Raw genomic sequence first — 23714 nt, forward strand, 5'->3', positions numbered from 1 at the left:
TGAAGGAGAGTCTATTCATGCCTAGAACTCTATATAAAAATTAATGATTTTACTAAATATATATATAAATATATAAAACAGAATCTCAGTGCAATGCTGATATTGGGGCAAAAATAAAGACTCCTGGGTTGGAACCTTCATTGTCATCTGGTCCAACCAAACACCTGAGTTTGACTCCACAGTTTACCTGCCACAGGGTCTCTCATCTGTTCAAGAGTTTCGTCAGGGTGGGGACACAGTTCTACTTGATATCATCAGCTCTTATGGTCCAGCAAAATTCTGCTGTTCCTGGGGATTCCATGCAATAGGTCTGCAGATATTTCATACCTAACAATAAGGCCCTGCCCTGTCCTAATAAAAAAGATATGCTGGACCCCACCTACCACGTACTGGGAGAACATGCAGTTTCCAGAGGTTCTGATAATCATGTGTAACGAAATTCCCAACCTTGGTGAATCACACAGATGTCTTTCGATTGCCTTTTACTTTGATAAATTGAATTAATTGTGTATTATCACCTTTTTGTTATTTTAATTTAAAATTAATAGCAAGAATACATAATGTTTATACTGTTAAATGTTTGTAGCAATATAGAATTGTGTCATGTCATAGTATGAAGAAAAACATATATTAGTGTAGAGATAAGTCAGCAAGAAGAATTTTCAGGGAAAAAAAATGGATTGTAAATGGATTGTGAACAGTCAATGGCAAAGGCAGGAGTGAGAAGTTCCAAGTGCAGTGTATGGGTCCATTGCAGGATTTTATTTCTTCCATGTGGGAGCAACACATAAGGTGGATAAACAGGCCAGGTCATCTTTCCTTAGTCCACTATTACTCAGTCATTCCCTCTTACAGCATCTATCCCCCACTCACTCCACACATATTCAGTCATTCTCCCTCACATCATACTTAGTCATTCTCTCATACTCTGTCTTACTCAGTCGTCCCCCCTTTCAGAACACTTATCCATCCCCCACTCACTCCTCATTCACACCATACTTACTCAGTCATTCCCCCTCACTCCACACTTACTCAGTCATCCCCTCTTACTACACTTAGTCATTCCCCCTTGCTTTATCTTACTCAGTCATCCCCCATCATCCCCCACTTACTCAGTCATTCCTCACTCTGTATTTACTCAGTCTTCTCCTCTTAGTCTACACTTAAAATCACTGTGACAGTTCCTGTGCTCACCCCTGGGTACAGGGGAGAGTGAGTGTTCTCAGTCAAGGTGAGGGTTGCCATAAAGACAAGTAAATAGATAAACATTTTTACAAAAAGCTACAAAATTATAATTGTTCTTAAAATGTTTCTGCATTTAAATGGTTTCCTAACACATATCAAATTTAAATCATCAAAGAGTGATTAATAAAAATATATACATAGACTTTTCTCATCCAGTATTCTTTTCTTCACTATTAGGTGTTTTAATAGCTTGTTATTTGGTTTTTGCAACGAGGATGACTGCTGACCAAGCAATTATATTTGTCCGGGCAAAACGACCCAATTCCATTCAAACTCGAGGACAGCTACTGTGTGTGAGGGAATTTACTCAGTTTCTGATTCCTCTTCGAAACATATTCTCTTGCTGTGACCCCAAAGCACATGCTGTCACCTTAGCGCAGTATCTGATTCGCCAGCGACATCTGCTTCATGGTTATGAGGCGCGATTTCTGAAACATGTGCCAAAAATTATCCACCTTGTGTGCAAATTGCTGCTGGACTTAGCAGAGAATAGGCCCGTGGTGACAGAAGAAGTGGTAGAAGTACCTGGCCTCTCTGCCGAAATTGAAAAGACTGTTTCTGAGGTGGTCAATATGCAGCTGGATAAAGAGTTACTGAGGCATGACAGTGATGTGTCAGACTCTTTCACCCCCACTGCAGTGGCGGCAGATTTTGATAATCATGATGTAATTCTCTCCAGTGAGCAGGAGTTTGACCCTCTTTGGAAAAGACGGAATGTTGAGTGCCTTCAGCCCCTGACCCACCTGAAAAGGCAGCTCAGTTACAGCGACTCAGATTTACAGAGGGCCGAGTCACTTCTGGAGCAGTCAGGGACTCCATTGACGGTGCCTGCTCAGGTCTCATTTTGCCACAACCCCAGGCAGCAGATGCCCATAAGTCACTGTGATGCCCCACAGACTCCACAGCTGGAATTCAATAAAGAAACACTGGTCCGTAATACATTTTCTTTCTGGAATCAGGCTAAATTTGGAGACCTAGAAGGTCTCAAAGATGATGGGTCACCAGTTTTCCATAGGAGGAATATTCCAAAGGAAGTACAGCGGAGTAGAACCTTCTCTTCAGGTGTTTCACGTTCATACAACCCTGGGGAACCATTTACACCCAGCTTTGCAAATAGCCCTAAGGAGCCACACCATTCTTCCCAGCAAGGAACCCAGCATCAGTGTGGAGCTCCTGGTGGTTGCAGTCCATACTCTGGTGTGGAGGACAGTAAGACCTGCTGCAACCCTGTGAACTGTGACTCCAGCCCCAAAGCACAGTCCTTGGTTGGACCAGAAACCCAGGACAGCAAAGACGTGCCTGAAGTTGCTCCACATACTGCTCTGCAGTCTGAATTGAGTGTTGAAGAAAGGAGAATAATGGCAGCCAAAGCCCTGGCAAACTTAAATGAGTTTGCAGAAAAGGAGGAAGTGAAGAGGAAGGTAGAAATGTGGCAGGTATTTATATTTCATTTAATTATATATGGTTGGGAAATACTTCTGTCAGAGCAAACATCATACATTTTCCCAGATTCATTTGTTATAGGAATTTGAAGATGTGTTGGTATAATACTTAACTTTTGAACTTCAGGTTTCACAGCTGTAAAAAGAGCCCAGTAAAATGACAGACATGAGACTATCGGGTGGGCTAGTTTCAGTCTCCTGTGAAAAAAGGCATTTAGCACTTGGCAGAGTATGAGTGAGAAAAGCATGGATATGATTGATATGTGTAGCTTCCTTCTTTCCTTCTGGATTTGTGAGGCAGACTGATGTACAGGTGGACAGGCCATGGCAGACAGCTGTAAACTGACCCAAAGGCTCTCTACACCAATATGAGGGAGCTACCTTTTAAGGATCACTGACTGGGAGACATGAATGAAATCAGAACAAATTCTTTTCCAAAGCTCATTTACACAAGTGTTGAGTGAGGTCAGGAGGAAGCATGATGGATGCTGTCTACTTGGCATTCCCTCTTGAGAACTCCCCAGTCCTGTCCCAGTGAGGCAGCTGTCAGATCTGGAAAACAAATGGGAGCAGTCAGAGTACCTGTGTGTAGCTGGTTCCTGAGATTAGGTCTTCGGGGTCCATTTCTTAGATTTTACTTAAATTAGAATGTGAAATTATATTTTAACCCCTTTTTGTGTGTCATGTTTTTACTAGAAAGACAATCTTAAATCAGCCACACTCTCTCCACTGAATGAGCAGCTGATCTAGAGATAAGGCGAGCCTTGCAAATTTAGTAGGAAACAGGTAAATTGCCCAGCTTACCAGACAGGCCTGGCTTAGTGAAATCTTAACTTGGTGGCCTGTAATCTACCACAAGTTAATCGTGTAGCTGCTCGTCTGTATTCTGCCATTAATTAAGGCATGTACACTTTCCAGGAGGGCCAGAACTTTCCAGATGCAGAGGCAGAGCCTTGCACCAGCATACAACTGTATGACCTGAGAAGAGCACTTCCACACACACATTCTCCACTAGAATTGTATTTTGCTTAACAAATAGATGTCTTGTTTTTTCCAACATGAAACGTGTTTTTTATCTCCTACTCATAACTGAGAAATCTTTCCACTCAGTCAGCAGGTCTTTCCTCTGCATCAGCGTGTGCCACAGTAGCTAGCAGCAGGCCCTTTGGTTTCACGTGCGACAGCTTGTGGCCCCTCATGGGTCAGCCCCACTTGTGCCTACAGTGCTTAGTGTGGTACTTGGCGTGAGCCAAATCGTTTCAACATGTAGCACATAGGAAAGCTTTTTCTAGAGGTCAACACAACCCTTTTATCTGGGTAAGTTTGCCTTTTTTTCCCCCTGTTCTTGATTTTATTACAAGCTTTGCAGTAATAAAACAAACCTACTGAATTCTGGAAAGAGTAAAATGGACATAATTTGAATAGCATGATGCCACCTGTGCTTATAGTAGGCCCTTTCACATCTTTTATCTCATGTGATTTTTCACAGTAATCCTGTGAGGCAGACGATATTATTTACAAGTTCTTTGTTAATCTGTACAGTCCTTATTAATTAAGTACCACAGATGGGAAAACTAAGGGTTACAGGGGTCAAGTGATATACTTGGGGCCCCATGGTCTGAATGTAGCAAAGCCAGGATACAGCTCATGTTTAATATTTTCCATCATCCTTGTCTTTCCTGACCCCACTAAAGATTTCAGAAAACATCATAACATAATGGTCATTTACTGAGAGGGTCTTTGAGTTATATCATTTCTGCCCAGCTTGTTTCCCCAAAGTGTTGGCTTACTTATGAAGTAACAAAGAGAAACTCTGTGTGGAAGGACCCAGGTGACATGGCAGAAACATCACAGACACTGGGGTGGAGCAGAGCTGGGGAGGAGTGCCTGTTTTGTTCCTTTCTTGCTTTGGGCTCCTGAGCAAGTCAGTTATTCCATCTTTTCTGAGCCCCAGTACATTTGTTGCAGAGGGGCTTCCGTGATGGAATGCTGTAGAATCAGAGATATATCATGTATTATATAGTTCCTATCATAAGTGTTCTACAAGTACTGGATAGTGAGTGAATTAATGAATGAATGAATGGTAGCAATAATTGTGCTTATTACTATTGCAAACATTTTATTTACTAAAACATAAATCTGAAGTTAAATTTTTTGTCAGAAATTAAAATTCTCATCTCACTTTCCCCTGCTCTCTGAGGTAAAGTTTTAAAAGCTCCTGCCTAAATTACCTCCAGGCATTTGGAGTATTGACAAGACTTCCTAGTTATTTTAACCCTATCAAGTTTCAGGATGCAGGGCTCCTTATTTGTTAAATTGTATGCATGATTCTAAAAAGGAATTTGAAAGAACATATACCAATTTGCAATTTTAAACACTTTTGGGGGGGGCACACTTTAACATTTCACTCAGAAGCTTTTCCTTATCCCAGGTTAATTTGTAAATGTTCTCTTATTTATACTTTTTTATCAACCATTCTACTTCATTGCAGCAAATATTTCTGTTTTGTTTGCCAGGACCCCAAAAAGGAAGGGTTCCTTCCAGAGTTGTTTCTTTGGTGTCCAAGTGAAGTGGAAAACTTAGGTTCACTATGCCATTCTCTACACTAGGAACTTTCACAGACCTCATTTAGTCAGCTCAACACATATGGGACAGGGACGCACTTAACAGAGGGAAACGAAGGCTTAGAGAAGTTCACTATTTTCAGCTCAATGTGCCTCCTGGAAGTGGGGGTGCTGGGAGGGGTTCCAGTCCGTGTCCATAGCCTGAGACTTTCACTCTCCTGGACAGCCTGAGGTAATCAAATGTCGACTGGTGCCTGCCTCCCTCACCTCCATTCTCCTCTCTCCTCCCTCTTTCTTCCTTTCTTTTTAGAAAGAACTAAATTCCCGAGATGGAGCTTGGGAAAGAATATGTGGTGAAAAGGACCCTTTCATCCTGTGCAGTTTGATGTGGTCTTGGGTGGAGCAGCTGAAGGAGCCTGTGCTAACCCAAGAGGACGTGGGCATGTTGGTTGACAGACATGCAGATGCCGCAGAAGCGCTGTTTTTATTGGAAAAGGTAAAGTAGATGTTGGACCAGTTGATAAGTTAGCTATATGAGTTTCACACACTCAAAAAAAATCCAGACTAAAAAGGGGACTTCATGTAGAATCCCATATCTGGGTCTAATTTAAGTTTTTCCAAGATAAAAGAAATTTATACCCAGTATAAATATTTAGAAGATACAAAAATAAAAAGGAAAATACCCATAATCCCAGGAGAGCCACTTTAAACATTTTCAGGTCTTTCAGTGTTATCACTTCATGTGTTAACTTGGTAAAAATCATTTCATGTACACCTTCATGCTTAATTTTTGCTCAAAATTATAGGTATCTTTCCATGTTTAGTATAAGTTTGTTTGTTTGTTTTTTTAAATAAAAATTAACTTGGTGAGTAATACTCTAACACATAGGTGGGGGATATTTCATAATTAACCACTTTTTCACTTTCAAGTATTTGTTTCTGCTTATTTACCATGAGCATATAATGGGAAGAACTAACCATGAGGTAGGTTGGAATATGCACTTATTTGTAATTCTTTGAAAGGGGTTTGTATCACATATATACAGATGTATATAATTTATACATGTATAAAATATAGAAGGATATAGAAGGAAAACCAAGAAACTGATAGTGGTGGTTGCCTTAGGGAACATACTAGAAGACAATAGATCTAGGAAGGGAGGGAGAGAGACTTCTCATCATAGTTCCTTTTCTACAATTTAATATTTTTAACTATATGGAGATACTAAATTTTCATTTAAAAATAGGCTTTGTTTTTGTTTTCGAAAACTGTTTTCTCATATTCAGCCTTGAGTTACCTGGCATGCTGCGGTGTAAACATCTCATTTCCACATCTGCTACTAGTGCGCACACAGACATGCAGATGCACACAGTTGTGTGTTGCACATCTTTAAAGATAAGATTTTTCCTGGATTAGTAGTCTTTCTCTTAGCCTATATTTTCCGCAGTTAAATTACAGAGATGAATCTGGGGAGGGGATAAGGGAGGCAGTTATCCTTGTTAGGTGGTGGTTGGCCAGGCCCTTGCTGGGATGTAATTTCCATTTTCATCTGCACTGCCTCCAGAGGTAGAGGCCGTTTTACTGAGAAAGAAAGGTGGAGTAACTCGGCCAAGGTATGCAGCTTGTATCAGAGCAAGGTTCAAACTCCAGTGGCTCTGGCACAAAACTTGTGCACCTTCTGTCACATGATGCTGTTCCATCGTCATTTACTCCAACCCCACCTATAGGGCATTGACGTCTTTTCAACATTTTTACTTTTGTAGACCTCACTGTTATGATCATTTGTGTTTGAAGGAATTTCTGTATTTCAGATTATGCCTTTAGAATAGATGCCCAGGAAAAAAAAAAGAATAGATGCCTAGGTGAAGTTGGTGGCTCCCAGGGACGATGTGTACTGAATGCACACTGTCCAGTGGCGGAGGGGTGGCATTCTCCTTTGTTTCTCTAAGGTGAACAGCCTCCAGGAATCAAGTTGCGACATGTTCATCAGGGACCTCTGCCTTAAGTTCTGGTATGCTCCTGGAGGACTGTGCTGTATCTTCTTCTACCCCTCCTCCCTCAGTAGCATCTCCAGTGGACAGGCACATGTGTCCATGTATTGCTGTGACATGTCAGTATACACTAGCTAAACTGAAATGATTGCGTCCAGAAACAATAAGAGTAGATCATCCCGTCAGTTCACTGCAAGGAAGACATTTTATTTGAAGTCGCACTTCATGTAATAACTAACAAGCTTTGATTTTATCTCGTGAAAGCTTTTCAAACACATAATTGTAAACATTGGTGAGCCCTTGGTAGATAATGTAGTATTGGAGGTTTTGAGTACTTGGTCGCCAACCAGTTCCTGGCTCTGTAGCTGCTCTGAGTTTGTTTCTTGAGGTATTTTTCAGACAGCTTTTTTTATTTTGATTTCTGCAAAAATAGGGCCAGCACCAGACTATCCTTTGCGTGTTACACTGCATAGTGAGCCTGCAGACGATTCCCGCGGATGTTGAGGAAGCCATCCTTGCCCACGCCATTAAAGCTTTCACTAAGGTGGGTGGCACTCCTTCTTCTTTCAGACCACAAGCAGCATAATCTTGATAAATCAAAATCCAGCATCCTCTAAAATAAAACGTTTAGCTATTTCTTCTTAATGGAAATGTGTTTGACTTTTTAAATAGTTCTGGCCAAAACATATCAGTTTTCTAACTGCTATTAGAAAAAGCTAAACTTTGAGCCTTTTGAAGGAGAACATTGAAACAAAGAGCCTTTATGTAGAGAGAAACAATTGAATGTTGAGAAAGTATTTTTAAATGATGTGCCTGTCTAGCAGGAATCAGAGAATCTTCTTATTGAGTCAGATCTACCTTGGGTCTAAACAAGGTAACGTATATTTTGAGAAATCAGCATCCAGCACTAACTATTCGGTAATGTGTCCTGGTTGGCAAATGATAAGCAAAGAGTAAAAAAGCGTCCTTTCCCTGAACATCCTTTTGGCTCACAGTAATCTTTCCTGGCTGAAGAAAGAAGCCAGGTCCTACAAAGAAAAAATTACCCTCACCCATTCAGCTAATTTGTCAGTACCTCTCACTTATGATATGAAAACGTCATTAAACAAAGAACCAGCTTTTCAATGACATGTCTGTGATAAACATTAATGATGATCGCAGTTGTTATCTGTACTCATTCACCAGTCTCCTCCCCCTACACTCTTTCCAAAATGATATCCTTCTGGCAGGCTTCCTTGTTCCTCATCTGGAGCTTTATAGCACTAAGTTTCCATGCCCCCAAGTCAGGCACTCAAACCCCAACCACATGATCCTTTAAGTCTATATTTTATTACACTTCCATAGACCCAAAAGGCTACCTGCTGTGTGGGAAGGGTTGTGGTTTGGTGTTTAATAAAGTAAATAATTGAAACTGTTATTAATGTTAGTAAGAGGTTTTTGTAAATGGGATAGACAATATCATGGTTAAGATAAAAATAAATTTCTGACTTAACTGGAAAAAAAATCATTAATATTGGTCTTTCCGAAAGCATCAGAAATTTTTTACAACTTCTGTTGGCCTTTTAGGAGGATGCTAATGAAAAGTTAACTATATCAATTGTTCCAAATATAAAAATTTCAGTAGACTGTTCTTCATTGTCTCCCCTTGTACACAGTCCTTATGACCAGAGGTTGTGATGGGTCTTGTCCGTCTGTTTCCTATGTGTAAAGATCATGTCTGCCTTCAGGCCAGAGCTTAGCAGATTTGCTACAGCACCCCCCCCCCCACCATTTCCCACAGCGCACATTGGGGTTCTTAATTACGATGTAAATGCCCTGCTTAAGCAGCCTCCACTTGTGTCTTCCAAGACATCCCACATGACTTGAAGGGCAAAGAAACCCATGTGATTATGTTGTTTGAGTTATTAAGTTGTTTGTCTCTGACCCAGCAGTCTTGTTATCTCTGCCAGTATTCCTAAGCTGGCAGGTGAAGGGGTTGTGAGAGCAGATTGAAATCCCAGACCCTTCCCAGCCCTTCACAAGAGGACAGCCCTCCCTCCCTCCTCTCTTCCCTCAGGAGGAAGGAGTCATTTGCCAAGTGATCTGATCCTGTCCTGAGGAGTCACACATTTCTTTGGCATTTGAGCAGAGGTGTGGTAATTGCTCTGGTTCTCCATCCTGCATCACTTCCAATCCTTCAGTATGATGACTTTGGGCAAATGGTCCACATATGTGTACATGGTGCCTTCCCACCAAGGAGAAAGGAGACTGCTACAAAGGTTTTTATATGTGCCACACACATGTCAGACTCTCACATTTAGTATTCACAGAAACCCCAAGGAGATGGGCATTGCGAGCTTTTTACAAAGAAGTCAGTTATGACCTGAGGCTGCATGACCAGCAGATGGAGAGCCCTTTCAGGTCACCCTAGCACAACACTGACAGCTGGTACATGTTGTCTTCATAAGGAGACCTTTCCCTTATATTATCAGTGATCAGTCTCTGGAATCAAAATTCACTCAAACTCACTCTTGACTTCCTGACAAGTATACTACATCTCCAGACACTAGATTTAATGCTGGGTTTTCATTAATAAGTGGTATTGACATGATTGGCAATTCTCTTATAGTCTTCCAATTAAAATTAATGTGTGAAATGCATTGTGTATATTCTTAAAATTATATATAATTTTGTTTAGAAGTGTTAGTTTTTACTCTACCCCATTTCTTTTCTCCTGAAATCGACTAGTTAAAATTCTTGTTACAGTGCCCTGAATATAAATTTTCTTTGTCACCAGGTTAATTTTGATTCTGAAAATGGACCAATAGTTTACAACACTCTGAAGAAAATATTTAAGCACACACTGGAAGAAAAAAGAAAAATGGCAAAAGACAGCCCTAAGCCTAGTGCTTAGTGAAGCTGACTTTCCCCGTCTTGGTGAATATTTCAGATCTGATGATCCAGACAGCATTTCTGTTCCTAGGTGAACAAGTTAAAGTGTGGAGCTACTTCATCTCCTAGCACTTTATTTCAGATGCTCTTTGTACTGAGAATGACTGTTCCTGTTTGGAGCAATTATTTATCTTAACATATTGTTGAGCTACATTTTTGCATTGGAAAAATTGCCGTAAAGTTAGTGCCACTTTTTTTTATTTATTTAACTAAATATTGTTATACTAATATTTTAAGTATGTGGTGTTTACATCTTTTTCTTTTTTTTTTTATTTTTTTTTTTTGACCTTTTGGAAAAGGTTATGATGGAAATGCCCTGCTTGTTGATGAACTCCTTCTAGAGTTTTTACCAAGTGGATAATTTTAGTAGTAAAACCTCACTGTGTATTAATTCCCTGATATATGACCTATGGAAGTCACCAAGTGTCCTAAACTGTTTTATATTTCTTAATAAGAAGGCGATTGTTACAAAGGTTTTAAAAGATTATTTTAATTGTTTGAATTTTTTCTTTTTATAAATGTGACAGAGGGTTTCAAAGTGTATTATTTTTCAGAGTGAATTAATTTTATGTTAAAGGAATGACTCTGAAGTTGTTGACATTTTTTACTTGCAAAAAGTAGACTTGCCCTTTCAGACAACCTTGCCAGCCTCTGCTCAGGAGCAGTGTTCACACATCAGGCCTTATTCCCACTTCCCTGGACTGCACTGAGCCCAACAGCATCTTTATAGAGGAAGTGGGGTCAGTGGCAGGCACTGTCGGAGGCTGCTCCAAACCAAGACTCCAGAGGAGGGCCGGTCTCGCATGTCGGGCTCTGCAGCCCTTTTCGGCCGGGGTACTGTAGCAGCTCGGCAGAGTCATGCCTGTTCGTGTTAATGGTGTGACAGCATGAGCACTGGCCCTCAACACCAATCTACCATTTTATAGATCCAGTTGCCTCAAGGCCCTATCTTTGGCTGCTTTCTTACTATGAGGAGTAAGATTTTTAGATTGAATTTGATCCACTTAGGTTACATTCACCCTATTGGCTTTAGATAAGAGGTAACCACCTAAACTAGTTCCTTATAGAACCAAACTATCAATGAGCAATTAAATAATAAATTATTATTTAAATAAATAGGTGGGGTACCAGAGGCCAAGCCCACAGAATAGATCAGAGTTTTCCCAGTAAAAGTGATATTAATCAAACCAATTTCAAACTAAAGAAGCTACTACTTTATCTTTAAAGACAGAATTTCAGGGAAAACAAAGCAAATGAAATTTCTTCAACTACTTCATTTGTGAATCAAGCTTTAGCACATCAAAAAGATTTTTGTCATTATCAGTCTAACTCTGGTGGCAAATGCTAAATGCTGTTTTTTTCCCACACTGTTTGAATTTCTTAGGAAATCAAATGTAGTGAATTTTTATGGACTGGGTTGCTCAATCCTGAAATTTCTCTTTCTCAAGTGCCTGATTTAGGAAAGTAGGGGAGAAAACAATTACACTCTGTCCAAAGGTACATTATAAAAATGTTTTTTACCCAAAAAGATGTCTGTCCTCATTTCAGTCTCACATGGGCAGGTGGCTCCGTGGTTCATCTGATAAGTGGCTATTGGCCTGTGAGTCTGAAGCGATTGTTTCAAATTAAAGGGCAGAGGCTGCGCAGCCATGATTTCAACAAATCCTGAATCTAAGTGTGCCAGCCTGAGGAGGAAAGATGCTGGAATAGTTAATCAGGCTATATACAATTATTGTATTTATTTGAATAAAAGTGAAAAAAAATAACCCATAACCCTTATCTTGTACTCCTTTAGCTTGAGAGTCATGCATATCCTGATGATAAAGATGCAGTTTTGTGATTAGATTATCTTGATCAGCAGGCTGAGTTGTCAGTTGAATAGTCAGCTAGCCAAGCTCTAGAAAGTCATTACTCTTTCTAAGACCAAGGGGATGTCGGGGTGGGGACCGGGATTGGAGAGTTTTAAGAGGAATGGATGAGGAAAACCTCGAAGCCAGCAGCATTCCTGCCATTCTAAATCTGAATGGATGACAAATTATTTATTGCCCAGAGGATAGACATCTACTTATCCAAAGAAGTTTCAGGGTTGCAACATTCGGCTCAATGATAAGTGGGAAGAGCCAAGAGCACACACATTCAGAACTTAACTACTGGTAGCCCAGTACCTGTGTTGTCTTGCTTACTTCTCTTACCAGACCAAGAGAAAAATATTATTCATACTTGCCTGAGGAAGGAATCCCAGTTGACTGACTCTGAACGACATTCTCCTCCCTCCCGAAGCCACCTGCCTGTGGAGCTCTTAAGCAGGCAGACCTACCCAGCACCGAGTGCCTGTCAGGGACCTTGAGGCCATGTTAGCACGGGCTCCCCGATGGTGTTACAGAGCATTATGCTGTCCACGAGTGCAGTAAAACACTCCCATGTGTCTGGTCCTCTGGAAAAGGCCGAGCTGGCTGTGCTACTCTCATGGTATCTCTAGCATATCACACTTAGGAAGTGTATGGTTTCTTGCCACTTTTGGTTTTTTCTATTTCAGAACATTTGTTGCTGCTTTTTGAGATAAAGTACTGCTGTTTTAGTTATTGCTTCATGTATTTGCATAACTCAGAAGTTCTGTGCCATTCAACTTAGTCATATCTTCAACCAGCTTCCAAGTTTTATCTGAGAAAGAGTATATGCTTTCATCACTCTGGATTTCATGAAAAAAGCTGTATGCAATACTTCAATAAAGTTTCTCGAATTTCTCTTAAATGGAGAATACTTACTCATAGCTGTTTCAGGCTATCCTCTAGATGTCTGAAAAAATTCGGAGGACAGTATGTTATAGACAAAGTGCATGCCCCAAGTTCTTGATATTTGAAAGCTTCCAAGTTATTTGGGGGATTGACTAAAATTATCAGTTTACTCATAGGATTTTGTTGTTCCAAATTAAGAAGCACTGATATGTTTTTAGTGCAAGTAAATTATGAACAACATTCCCCTTGGTGCTTTTTATTTTTGTGAATGTGGCCCAGAGTCAGCACCTTTCCTCAAGGAGCACTTCTCAATGTTAGATCGTTAAACATTGTATACAGATAAAATGGCAGGAAAAATTTCAACAAATCCTGTTGTGCAGTGGTGCATTATTTTTTAATCTTGTTTTTAGTCATGAGCTGATCTCTAATTAGCCTGACACTGACAATAAAACTGATTTATAAGTAATCACAATGGAGCCATTCACTAGTAGAGCTGTGGTGAACCTTCATTCCAGGCCGGCCAATAAAATGCAGTCACTAAACATAATGTCTCAGTAAGACTTTTAATATCCTAAACCCTTCTGCACTGAAAATAAAAGTTTCATACATCCACTGCAACTTATATCACAACAGAAGGTGGTTATGCCCTTGCCTCCTGGCTTTCTTGATTAAAATAAAAAGATGTTTTACTCAAGATTACATGTTTGGAGGAGAAGTTGTTTTGGAAATAGGTTTCTACTTATGTGACCATTTAATTACACCTGCAAATACTCCTTGGTTTTGATTTAGTGGATCGCTTTGTCCTTTTTTGTCTCCTCCCCAAAATAAAAATGTAATCCAACAACTGACACTGAATCAGTTTGACCCACGTAGAATGGCCATTTCTGCAGGTCAGAATGACAAAATGTTGGCCACTTTATGCGATTCAACTGAATATTAAATGCAATGTTTCTGGGATCAGTAGAGGACATTTCCTGAATAATTTTGGCAAAGTTTAGATTAGAGGATCGATTATTTTCTAAGAATATCTTGTATGCTCACGGTAGAGTTCCAGTACAAGTGGAAGAGACCAATATTAAACTGATTCTTTCAGCAACAGATTTGTGCCTACTCTGCTTGGCTCTCTGCTGATGCTGGGGACACACAGGAATCAGTCATTCATCGACCTCCATCCATGAGTTGAGCCCAGTGCGTGTCCACTCTACCACGCCACCTGTTCATGCTGTCTCTTCCTCTTGTCAGAACCCTAATGGAGTTCTGCATTGTCTTCTGCCTAGCTACCACCTTCAGTCCATACTTCCATTCTTTCTATACAATGGTGGAAGATTAATTATCAACACTTAATCATTCTGTTAATTTAGATCGTCCTTCAAAACTTGGCTCTGATTCTTTGGAACAGAATATGTGCTAACCAACTCTTTGTTAAATGTAATTATATGTACCTATCTGGCCACCCCATAGCACAGAGAGGTGGAAAGGTGCCATGGGCTGTATTATGTCCTAAAATTCCTATGTTGAAGTCCCAACTCCTAGTACCACAGAATGTAACTGAATTTGGAAATAGGATCTTTAAAGAGGAAATTAAGTTGAAAGGAGGTCATTAGGGCGGGCCCTAATTCAACATGACTGGTGTCCTATTGTGAAAAGGAGATTAGAACACAGGCACAGAGGAAAGGTTAGGTGAGGTCCCAGGGAGAAGACAACATCTACAAGCCAAGAGGAAAGGCCTCAAGGGAAACCAGGATTGTGAGAAAATAAATGTCTGTTGTTTAAGCCATCCAGACTGTGGTATTTGTTATGCATCCTGAGCTGACAAGACAAGAAACAAAATTCCCTGCTCCTTTTTAGTGCTCCCACTGTACCTTTGTGTGTTTCGCTATAGTTTTACCTGAAACTGCACATCGCTCTTGTTTTGCCTTTTCTTAAATTTACATAAATTGAAAAATGCATTGCATATCTTCCTATGACTTTTATTGTTCAGCATGCTCCACACATTTATCTGTGTTGATGCGTGCAGTTCATGTGTGCACACTACTCCGTAGCAGTCCATGTGTGGATACACCATAATTTATCTCTTTGACTTGTGATAGACACTGGGTGGTTTATATTTGTACATAAATGTAATATACAGGTGCACCATCCAAGTTTCTCTAGCCTTTGTCGCTCAGCATGGAATTTATGGGCCTTAGGGTATGCACATGTCTAGTTTCCTATCCAATGACAAAGTGTTTCTAAAAATAATTGTACCCATTCACACCCCCAGCAGCAATGCTTAGGGGTTCTCATTTGCTCTGTGTCCTTGCCAACACTTTGTACTGTCTGACTTCTTGATTTTTTCCAGATTCTGTTGGCGTCAGATAGTATTCCAATGTGTTTGGTACTATTTGTACGTCCTCTCAAGTGTTTGTTTATGAGCATGTCTATTTCTCATAAGACTTAAATGCATGGTGCTGTATTTGCTATTGGTTTTCTTTCTTTTTATCCATGGACCTGCCACACCTAGTGTAACACCTAGCACATGGAAGGGACCCAACAAATGTGGGTAAAGGAAAGGGGAGAAGGACAGAAGAAAGGAGGGGAGAGCTCTGAGTCACACGCCCAGGTTAACCCCAGTGCAGACTTCAGTTGCACTGAAATAAAGGAGCCCCCTTCCTGCAGGTTTTCATTTTACAAATAACCTTAGACATAACCCAAAATCACAAATGTGGTAGACTAAGAGGTATAAAGAAGGTGACAGCAGCCAATGGGTCTGGGAGATTGAGGGAAATCACTGAGGGGCCCCAGATGTCCCTTATTTCCCATGGTTCCAGATGTCACTGCAGAAGCTCTGACCCAGGACTGCCGACAGGCACCAACAAGAAAGGACATCTGTTCCCTGGGACAAAGAACCAGGGAAAGGGCCTCCTACCAACAAAAGACGCTTACAGTAGATGCTCTGGTCAAACACCAATGGGGACCACCACCTCCCGTAGCACCCAACTGTCCCCTCAGGGGAAGCAGGTGGTGACCAATTGCCCACCACATAGTGTTACTGGATAAGTGGGGGCTGATTCTTTATCCCTACCCAGAAGAAGCAGAGTGTGGAGCTCCAATTCCCCCCATTGTCATGGTGGGGGATGGGGGGTCGTCAGTGGGTTGAGCAATAGAGACTTAGGCAGTGGAAGCAGCTGTTCACACCCTGTAGCACCCCTTCCCACTGTGGTGTCAGTGAGCCCAGGGCACCTGAGCTCTCACCTGGCACCAAAGCAGATTGGTCAGCACTTGGGTCCTGTCCACTCCCACCGGCACCAAGGGAGCAGAGCCTAGCAGATGAGGCTGGTTTAGAAGTCGATGGGCTGCCTCCCTATTTTTTCCCATGGTGTTAGCGGGCCTAGTGGGCAGCTGAGCTGGTAGCACCCCAGAGACCATAGATGCTGCAGGAAATGTGAGGGACAGAGGGAGACTAGTCCTGCCTCCCACCCATCAGCAAGGAGGCAATGTGAGCCAGCATTGCTGGAGTAGGGACAGGGCTCTGGTGATGCTGAGCAGACACACCCAGTCTGCATGCTCTACTTCAACAAGACTGCCCGATAAAAGATGGCCAAAAGAAGTTCTTTGAGCAAAAGAAAATGCTACTGAAAGAAGGGGACTTGGAATTTCAAAAGGGAAAAGAGAACATTGGAATGAGTCAGTACAATGGCCTGTGTGCCTAAGTTTATTAAATCATACTTAATGGTTAAAACAAAAATGATAACACCATCTGAGGTAGTGTTCAGAGTATATAGAGGAAGTACCTAGGGCAAGTATATCAAAAATGAGGGAGGGAGTGCAGTTTATAAGGACATAAAGGAAGTTATGTTTCTGTATTTTATTCAAAGTAGTAAAACATTGCCAACAGATTGTGTCAAGTTACACATGTAATATCTAAGTAAGTACTAAGAAGCCCATGAAAGTGATATAGTCAAAAACCATGATAAATCAGGATGGAATTTTTTTTTAAATGTTCTAGTAACCCACAGGAACGAGAAAGAAAGCAAGCAAAACTCAAATAAGGTGACTGATGTAAGTTCTAACATCAGTAATTACCTTAAATTCAGATTATCTAAATGCATCAATTAGATTGGCAGAGTGGATAAAAACAGGATTAATAAATGCTGTCTACAAGAAACTCACTACAATGTAATGTTATAGATAGCTCAAAAGTAAAAGGATAGTAAAAGATACAAACATTAATTTTTTAAAAAAAAAAAAAAAGCAGGAATGGTTTTATTAGTATCAGGTAAAGTAGACTTTAGAGCAAAGAAAATTACTGGAAACATTACACAATAGTGAAAGGATAAATCTACCAGGGACAAATAATTCTGAAAATGTACACACGAAACATCAGAGCTTCCCAGTACGTGAAGCAAAATAGCTGAAAGGAGAAATGGACACAGGACTGGGACTTCATCACCCTACTTTCAGCAACTTAGAGTGGACTCTTAGAGAGCAAGGCTGTGGAAGGACATGCACACATGCACATATGACACTGGCTCCAATACACAACACACATATGACATGCACACACACACACACACAACACTGGCTCCTATACAGCAGTTCTGACTGGTGTGTCGCAGGACCCCTTTGTTCTTCCAAAAATCATTAAGTTCCAGAAACAGCTTTTGCTTATGTATATATCTATTGATTTTTATACATTAGAAATTAAGACAAATTTCTAAGATGATACTCCATGTTAAAAGAACATAAACCCATTCAGTACTTGTTAACAAATATCTTTGTGAAAAATAATCATATTTTCCAAAACAAAAATAAGAGCGCTATTCTTTTAAAGTTTTGCAAATCTCCTTGAAGTCTAACTTAAAGACAGCTGGATTATCTTCTCTGCCTCAGCTTCAATCTGTTATACTGTCACACATCTTGTAACCTCTGGAAAGTTTCGCTGTACATTCACGAGGGAGAAATGCCCATAACACCTAAGTATTGTTATGAAAAAGTAGGAAGCTTGCAGAAATCTGAAAATCTCAGGTCTCCTCAGGTATCCATGACAGTGTGTGTTCTCTATAAACTCAAAACTAACAACCCAGAGCACCTTTCCAGGAAAGCCTCCCACTTAAGAGAATTCAATTTGACCTAAGAGAAGAATTAGGGGCAATTGAAAGAGAAGGTCTGGATAACACGGAGAGAAAGTATGAGGTCATTTTTTCCATCACTTTCAAAAACCACAGAGAAAGAAGCCCTAGAGCCATGAAGCTGAGAAAGCTATGCTATCTCACATAGCAAGGGCAAGCGTAGGGGACCATTACTTACTCCCTTATAAAATTATTAAAAGGATAAAAAAGGCAAATGGATTCAGTGCAGAATAAATCCCTATGACTAATGAAAGTTCCAAAAATGTTTACTTATAAAATAAAAACCGTGGCCTAATATTTTAAAATGAGCTTTAAATATTAAGATTACAGAAGCTATGAGAGAACAGCAAAAAAATAGAATATGAAAAACTCGGAAATGAGATGATTAGCTGAAAAGAAGTTCTAAAAATAATGAATGAACTCAAGGAAGAAATAAAAGAAAAAAGTTTGAGAAACTGAAGATTAAACTAGATGGAACACAAGAGCAATAAATCTTCAAAAAAAAAAAAGTGGGAAGGAGGAAAACAAATTTTAAAAAACAGGAGATTTAAAAGATTTGAGAAAAGACAATATAGAATAAATAAGATTCAACATAATTGTAATAGGAATATTCAAATAGAAAACCAAATCAATAGAAAAAATAAATGTTAAAAAAACTATAATACAAAAAAAGTTGCCCAATAGAAAACGGCTACATATTTACATGGGAAAATTAACCCAGACTGGCCAAAAATGACACATACCCTAGTAAAATTATTGAACTTTAGAGGAAAAAGAAAAACTCCTTTGCACAATCAGACAAAAAGACCAAGTCATTTATAAAGAAAGTAAAACAGATTGACATCAAACTTTTCGAAAGGAACACCATGTCAGAAGACAATGATACTATGCAAGTACCTTGTTAAGATGTCAATATTATCTAAACCATCTACAGATTCGATGCAATTCCAACAGCTTTATTTTTTTTTTTTGGCATAAATGGAAAAATTTTTATTTCCAACCAATGCAACCTTTACATAAAAAGGCCACAAACTTGTATGAACATAAATTAACTTAGGTAATATTGTTCATATGAGTCTTTCCTGAGAAATCTTCTAGATTTGGGGTCAGGCCAGTCCATCCCATCACTTTTTTTGTACGATACATTAGCCATAAAAAATATGAAATATCCTGGAGTCCATATTAATATAAGTGGGGGAGAGGAGACAAATCTCTCATACAGAAGAATTCCAGATTAATTTAGGTAAATAGTCCTTTTTCTCTCTTAGATGTTGGATGCACTTAGTAACTTGCTTCCAGAAAGAGTATGGAAGGGGACAGAGAGATGAGAAAGTTTACAGTGGAGAAACCTGGCAAACACACCCATAGCCTGGTGATCATCAAGATCAACATCGTCAATGATGAGTAATGTTGAGAATATGTATCATGATATGGCATGAGGAGGACACCTCATCTCTGTGGTCTTCCCCAAAACCTGTAATCCCAAGTCCAATCATTAGGAAACATCAGGCACCCCAAATTGAGGGGCATTCTTCAAAACCACAGAAAGTAAGTGCTCCTCAAGACTATCAAGTTCATCAAGGACCAGGAAAACCTGTCACAACCCAGAGGATGCTAAGGAGACATGGTGACTAAATGTTATGTGATATCCTGGATTGAATCCTGAAATAGAAAAAGGACATTAGGGAAAAATCAGTGAAATCCAATTAAAGTGTCAAGTTTAGTTAATAGCTATGTACCAATGTTGGTTTCTTAGTTACGACAAATTAATCGTAACTAAGTACTATGGTGATGTAGAATGTTATCAATAAAGAACTGAGTCGGGAGTATACAGGAATTTTCTTTACTATTGAAAATTTTCTATTAACTTAAAACTTTTCTTTAAAAAAATTAATTTGAAAAAAGTTATTTTAAGGTATGTTATGAACTAAATGTTTGTGTCCCCTCCAGAATTCATGTGTTGAACCTTTAACCACCAATATGACTAGATTTCAAGACGGGGCCTGTGAGGAGGTGGTAAAGGTTAAATGAGGTCAAAAGGATGTGGCCCTAATCCAAGAGGGCTGGTGGTCTTACATGAGGAGGAAGAGACACTGGACTCTCTCTGTCTCTCTGTCTCTCTGTCTCTCTGTCTCTCTGTCTCTCTCTCTCTCTCTCTCTCTCTCCATGTGAGACACTATCTACAAGCCAAGAGGACTCTTACCAAGAATCAACAGTGCCAAACCTTGATCTCAGACTTCCAGCTTCTAGAACTATGAGAAAATAAATTTCTGTTGTTTAATTCGCCCAGCCTATGGTAATTTGTTATGGCAGCCTCAGCAGAATAATATAAGGTGTATGGTTTTACTACAGTAGAGGTATGCAAAGGATGTTACTCAAACACTACAAAAGAGGCATGATTGTATTGTGAATCCCTGATGCCTCTATCATTACATCTCTCTCCCTCCGTTTGTCCTCTGTGTGTCTCTTAAAAGTACACTGTCACTGGATTTAGGGTTTATCAAGATAATCCAGGATGATCTCCTCATCTGGAGACCCTTAATTACATCTGCAAAGACATTATTTATTTATTTTTTTCAAATAACGTCATGTTCACAGGCTCTGGTGAACGGGATATAGACAATTTGGGGAAGGGCATGATTCAGCTCACTACACCTGTACAATGAGAACTACAAAATATTAATCTTAAACAGACCTAAATAAATGGAGAAATACACTTTGTCCATGAGTCAGAGGACTCAAGATTGTTACGATGTCAATTCCCTCGAGATTGATCTATAGATTCTATGCAATCCTGATCAAAATCCAGCAGGATTTTCTCATAGAAACTGACAAACTAATTTTAAGATTCATGTGGAAAGGCGAAAGACCTAGAACAGCCAAAACAACTTCAATAAAGAACAAAGTTGGAGAGCTAATGCGTGATTTCAAGAATTATTATAAAGTAACAATAATTAAAACTGTATGATATTGGTATAAAGACAGACAACTATATCGAAGAAATAGAATAGTCTAGAAATAGACCCACACATACATGACACCTGATTTTTGACAAAGCAAAGACAATGCAGTGGAAAAAGGATAGTCTTTCAATGAAAGGTGCTGGAACAATTGGATATATATATGTAAAAAAACAAAAATGAACTTGGATGCATATCTTGCATCATCTATAAAAATAAACTAAAAAATGGATCATAGATCCTAATGTAAAATCTTAAACTATAAAATTTCTAGAAGAAAACATAGGATAAGATATGTGTGGTCTTGGGTTAGCTAGAGATTTGTTAGAAATGACACTAAAAGTACCATTCATAAAAGAACAAGCCGATGAATTGGATGGCATCAAAAGTAAAAACACTGGCTCTTCAAAAGACACTGTTAAAATGAAAAGACAGCCACAGAGTAAGAGAGAATCTGTGCAAAGCATCTATCTGATAAAGCAGTAGTCCCCAACTTTTTGGCACCAGGGACTGGTGTTCCTATGAGAATCTAATCTTTTATAATGGTAAAATGAAAAAGACTGACTGTACCAAGAGTTGAGGGTGCAAAGAAATTGGGAGCTCTCATACACCACTAGTGGGGATGTAAGATGGTACAGCTGGAAAACCATTTGGCAATACCTTAAAAAGTTAAGCATATATCTATGATGTGATCCAGCCATTCCACTTCGAGGAAAAAGTTATATGTCCCTACAAAGACTTCTTCTACCCAAGTGTTCATAGGAGCTCTATTTGGAATAGCCTAAAATTGGAAACAAATGTCCAGGAACAGGTAAATGGATATCAAAACTAGTATATGCAAATGTGGAAGGCTATGCAGCAATAAAAGATTAACTATACAAACAACAACAGGAATAATTTCACTTTAATTGTACTGAATGGAAGAAGCCAGACCAAAAAAATAAGTACAGACTGTACAATTCCATTTATGTAAAACTCTAGATAATGCAAAATATTCTGAAATGACAGAAAGCATATCAGTGGTTGCCTGGGGGTGGGAGAATCACAAAGGGGCTCAAGAAAACTTTGGGGAGATGGTTCACTGTATTGATTGTGGCATTGGTTTCATAAGTATGTACACACTGGAACTTACCAACTCATATGCCTTAAATATGGTATGTTAATTTTACCTTAGTAGAACTGTTAAGGAAAATAAACTATATTTGCAAATGGTTTGAAAAAAGGTTTGAAAAAAGGAGTGTTAAAATGGTCACAGTGGTTTTCTTTGGGGAGGGGATTGAGATAGGCCATTATGTTCAAGAGGGACTGGAGCTCTAACTTATTTGAATTGTTATAACACAAGTGTGCCCACATAGTAACTGTTATTTTTTAAATTAAAAAGAAAGAGCTAACTCATAACTGGCCTCTGATGTTGGTTGACTCTGAATCTTCAGAGGGCCTCTATGAGTGGTCGTATTTTTACAGTGAGAGCTTTATTTTTTAATCTAAAATATCTTTCAATGAATTGAAATTTATTTCTTATTTAAAATCTTTTTTAAAAAAATAAAAATAAAGCAAATAAAATGTTTTTTTTTTTCCTGAGAATTTCCGAAGGACTATATTTGAAAAAATCTACTCTTTAACAGATGTCCTACATTCCCTCTTCAGTTCTGTCTGTAAATATTACTTGGTAAAAGTAAAACACTATTTTTCAAGACTCTGACTAATGCACGGATTCTGGGGGCCACCGCCCATTCAGAGCACAACCTCTATTACCAGATGTTCGTCTTCCTGGTTTCTATATTTAAAGGTTTCCGGAGGAGATTTAGTCATTATAACCACTAAATTACTTTCAACAATTAAAAATGTTGGCAACTGGCATTCACAAACTAAATTGAAGGCACAGAAAGCTCAATTTAATTAAAGAGCTTCAGAAATTTTTCCGCCTGTTGCCCCCCCCCATTTTGGTGCTGTGTGCGCATGCCCCAAAATCATCACCCAGGGAATTCTGACAGACAGCTCCTCCTGGCTACTGCCCAGGACTGTGAGTCATGAGAAAAGCCCACATATAAAATAAACCTCAAGCAAACCAGAAACGGTACTTCAGAAAGTACTGTGTCCCAGCCCCAGAGTAGAAAGTTGAATTAAATACAGGACCATCTAAATATTTTTCCTTCGGCATCGTTTATTCAGTCCTCGCTCAGGCACCTTCGGGAGTCCCCTGGCCTGAAGGACACAGGACTTTCAGCTGGCTCAGCAGCCCCAGGCAGGGCAGGCTATCTGATGGAGCAGGCCCTCAAAGCCACATTCCTTTGGGAAGATGGGGAAAGCTCCATGGTAGGAAGGACTCTGGGGCTTTGCCTACAGATTCATAGAGGGATGGGAATTCTGGACAAAGAAACAATGTCTGGAAATGTTTCTGGCCTTTTGTTCTGAGGAGACCAAATCATTCTTTGTCTCTGGATTGCAGGAGAGAAGAGAGCTGGGGGAGAAATAAAGCCAAGGGATCATTCTAGTGCCAAATTTCAAAGAGGCTTACTCCTCCACGCCCAAATTTTTAAATCCACAAACATAGGTGGGCAAGAAATAACACATTTCTTTCTTCAGATAAGCTCAGTGTTGGCTTCAAGGCCCATTCCTTGCCAGGCTGGTGAAATAGCTAGTCTAAGTAGTTCTGGACCCCATGATCATGCTGATATTGAGGGACCATTTGTGGTCCCAAGACATTTGATAGGCCCCTCAGGTCTGGGCCCTC

At 39.6% G+C, this 23714-nt stretch overlaps 1 protein-coding gene across 4 annotated transcripts in view; it reads left to right on the forward strand.

The window, feature by feature from the left end:
* The window catches only part of PTPDC1 (protein tyrosine phosphatase domain containing 1), a 61980-nt gene extending 44853 nt beyond the window's left edge, over window positions 1–17127 (forward strand). For all 4 annotated transcript variants that reach the window (XM_016125389.2, XM_016125390.2, XM_036239556.1 and 1 more), the window contains 4 exons: window positions 1423–2681; window positions 5562–5747; window positions 7677–7787; window positions 10020–17127. In XM_016125389.2, coding sequence (XP_015980875.2) covers window positions 1423–2681; window positions 5562–5747; window positions 7677–7787; window positions 10020–10136 — 1673 coding nt within the window. In that variant the 3' untranslated portion in view covers window positions 10137–17127. The remainder of the gene's footprint in view (window positions 1–1422; window positions 2682–5561; window positions 5748–7676; window positions 7788–10019) is intronic.
* The last annotated feature ends 6587 nt before the right edge of the window (window positions 17128–23714 follow it).

Source organism: Rousettus aegyptiacus, unplaced genomic scaffold (genome assembly GCF_014176215.1).
Source record: "Rousettus aegyptiacus isolate mRouAeg1 unplaced genomic scaffold, mRouAeg1.p scaffold_m13_p_3, whole genome shotgun sequence".
Lineage (NCBI taxonomy): Eukaryota > Metazoa > Chordata > Mammalia > Chiroptera > Pteropodidae > Rousettus > Rousettus aegyptiacus.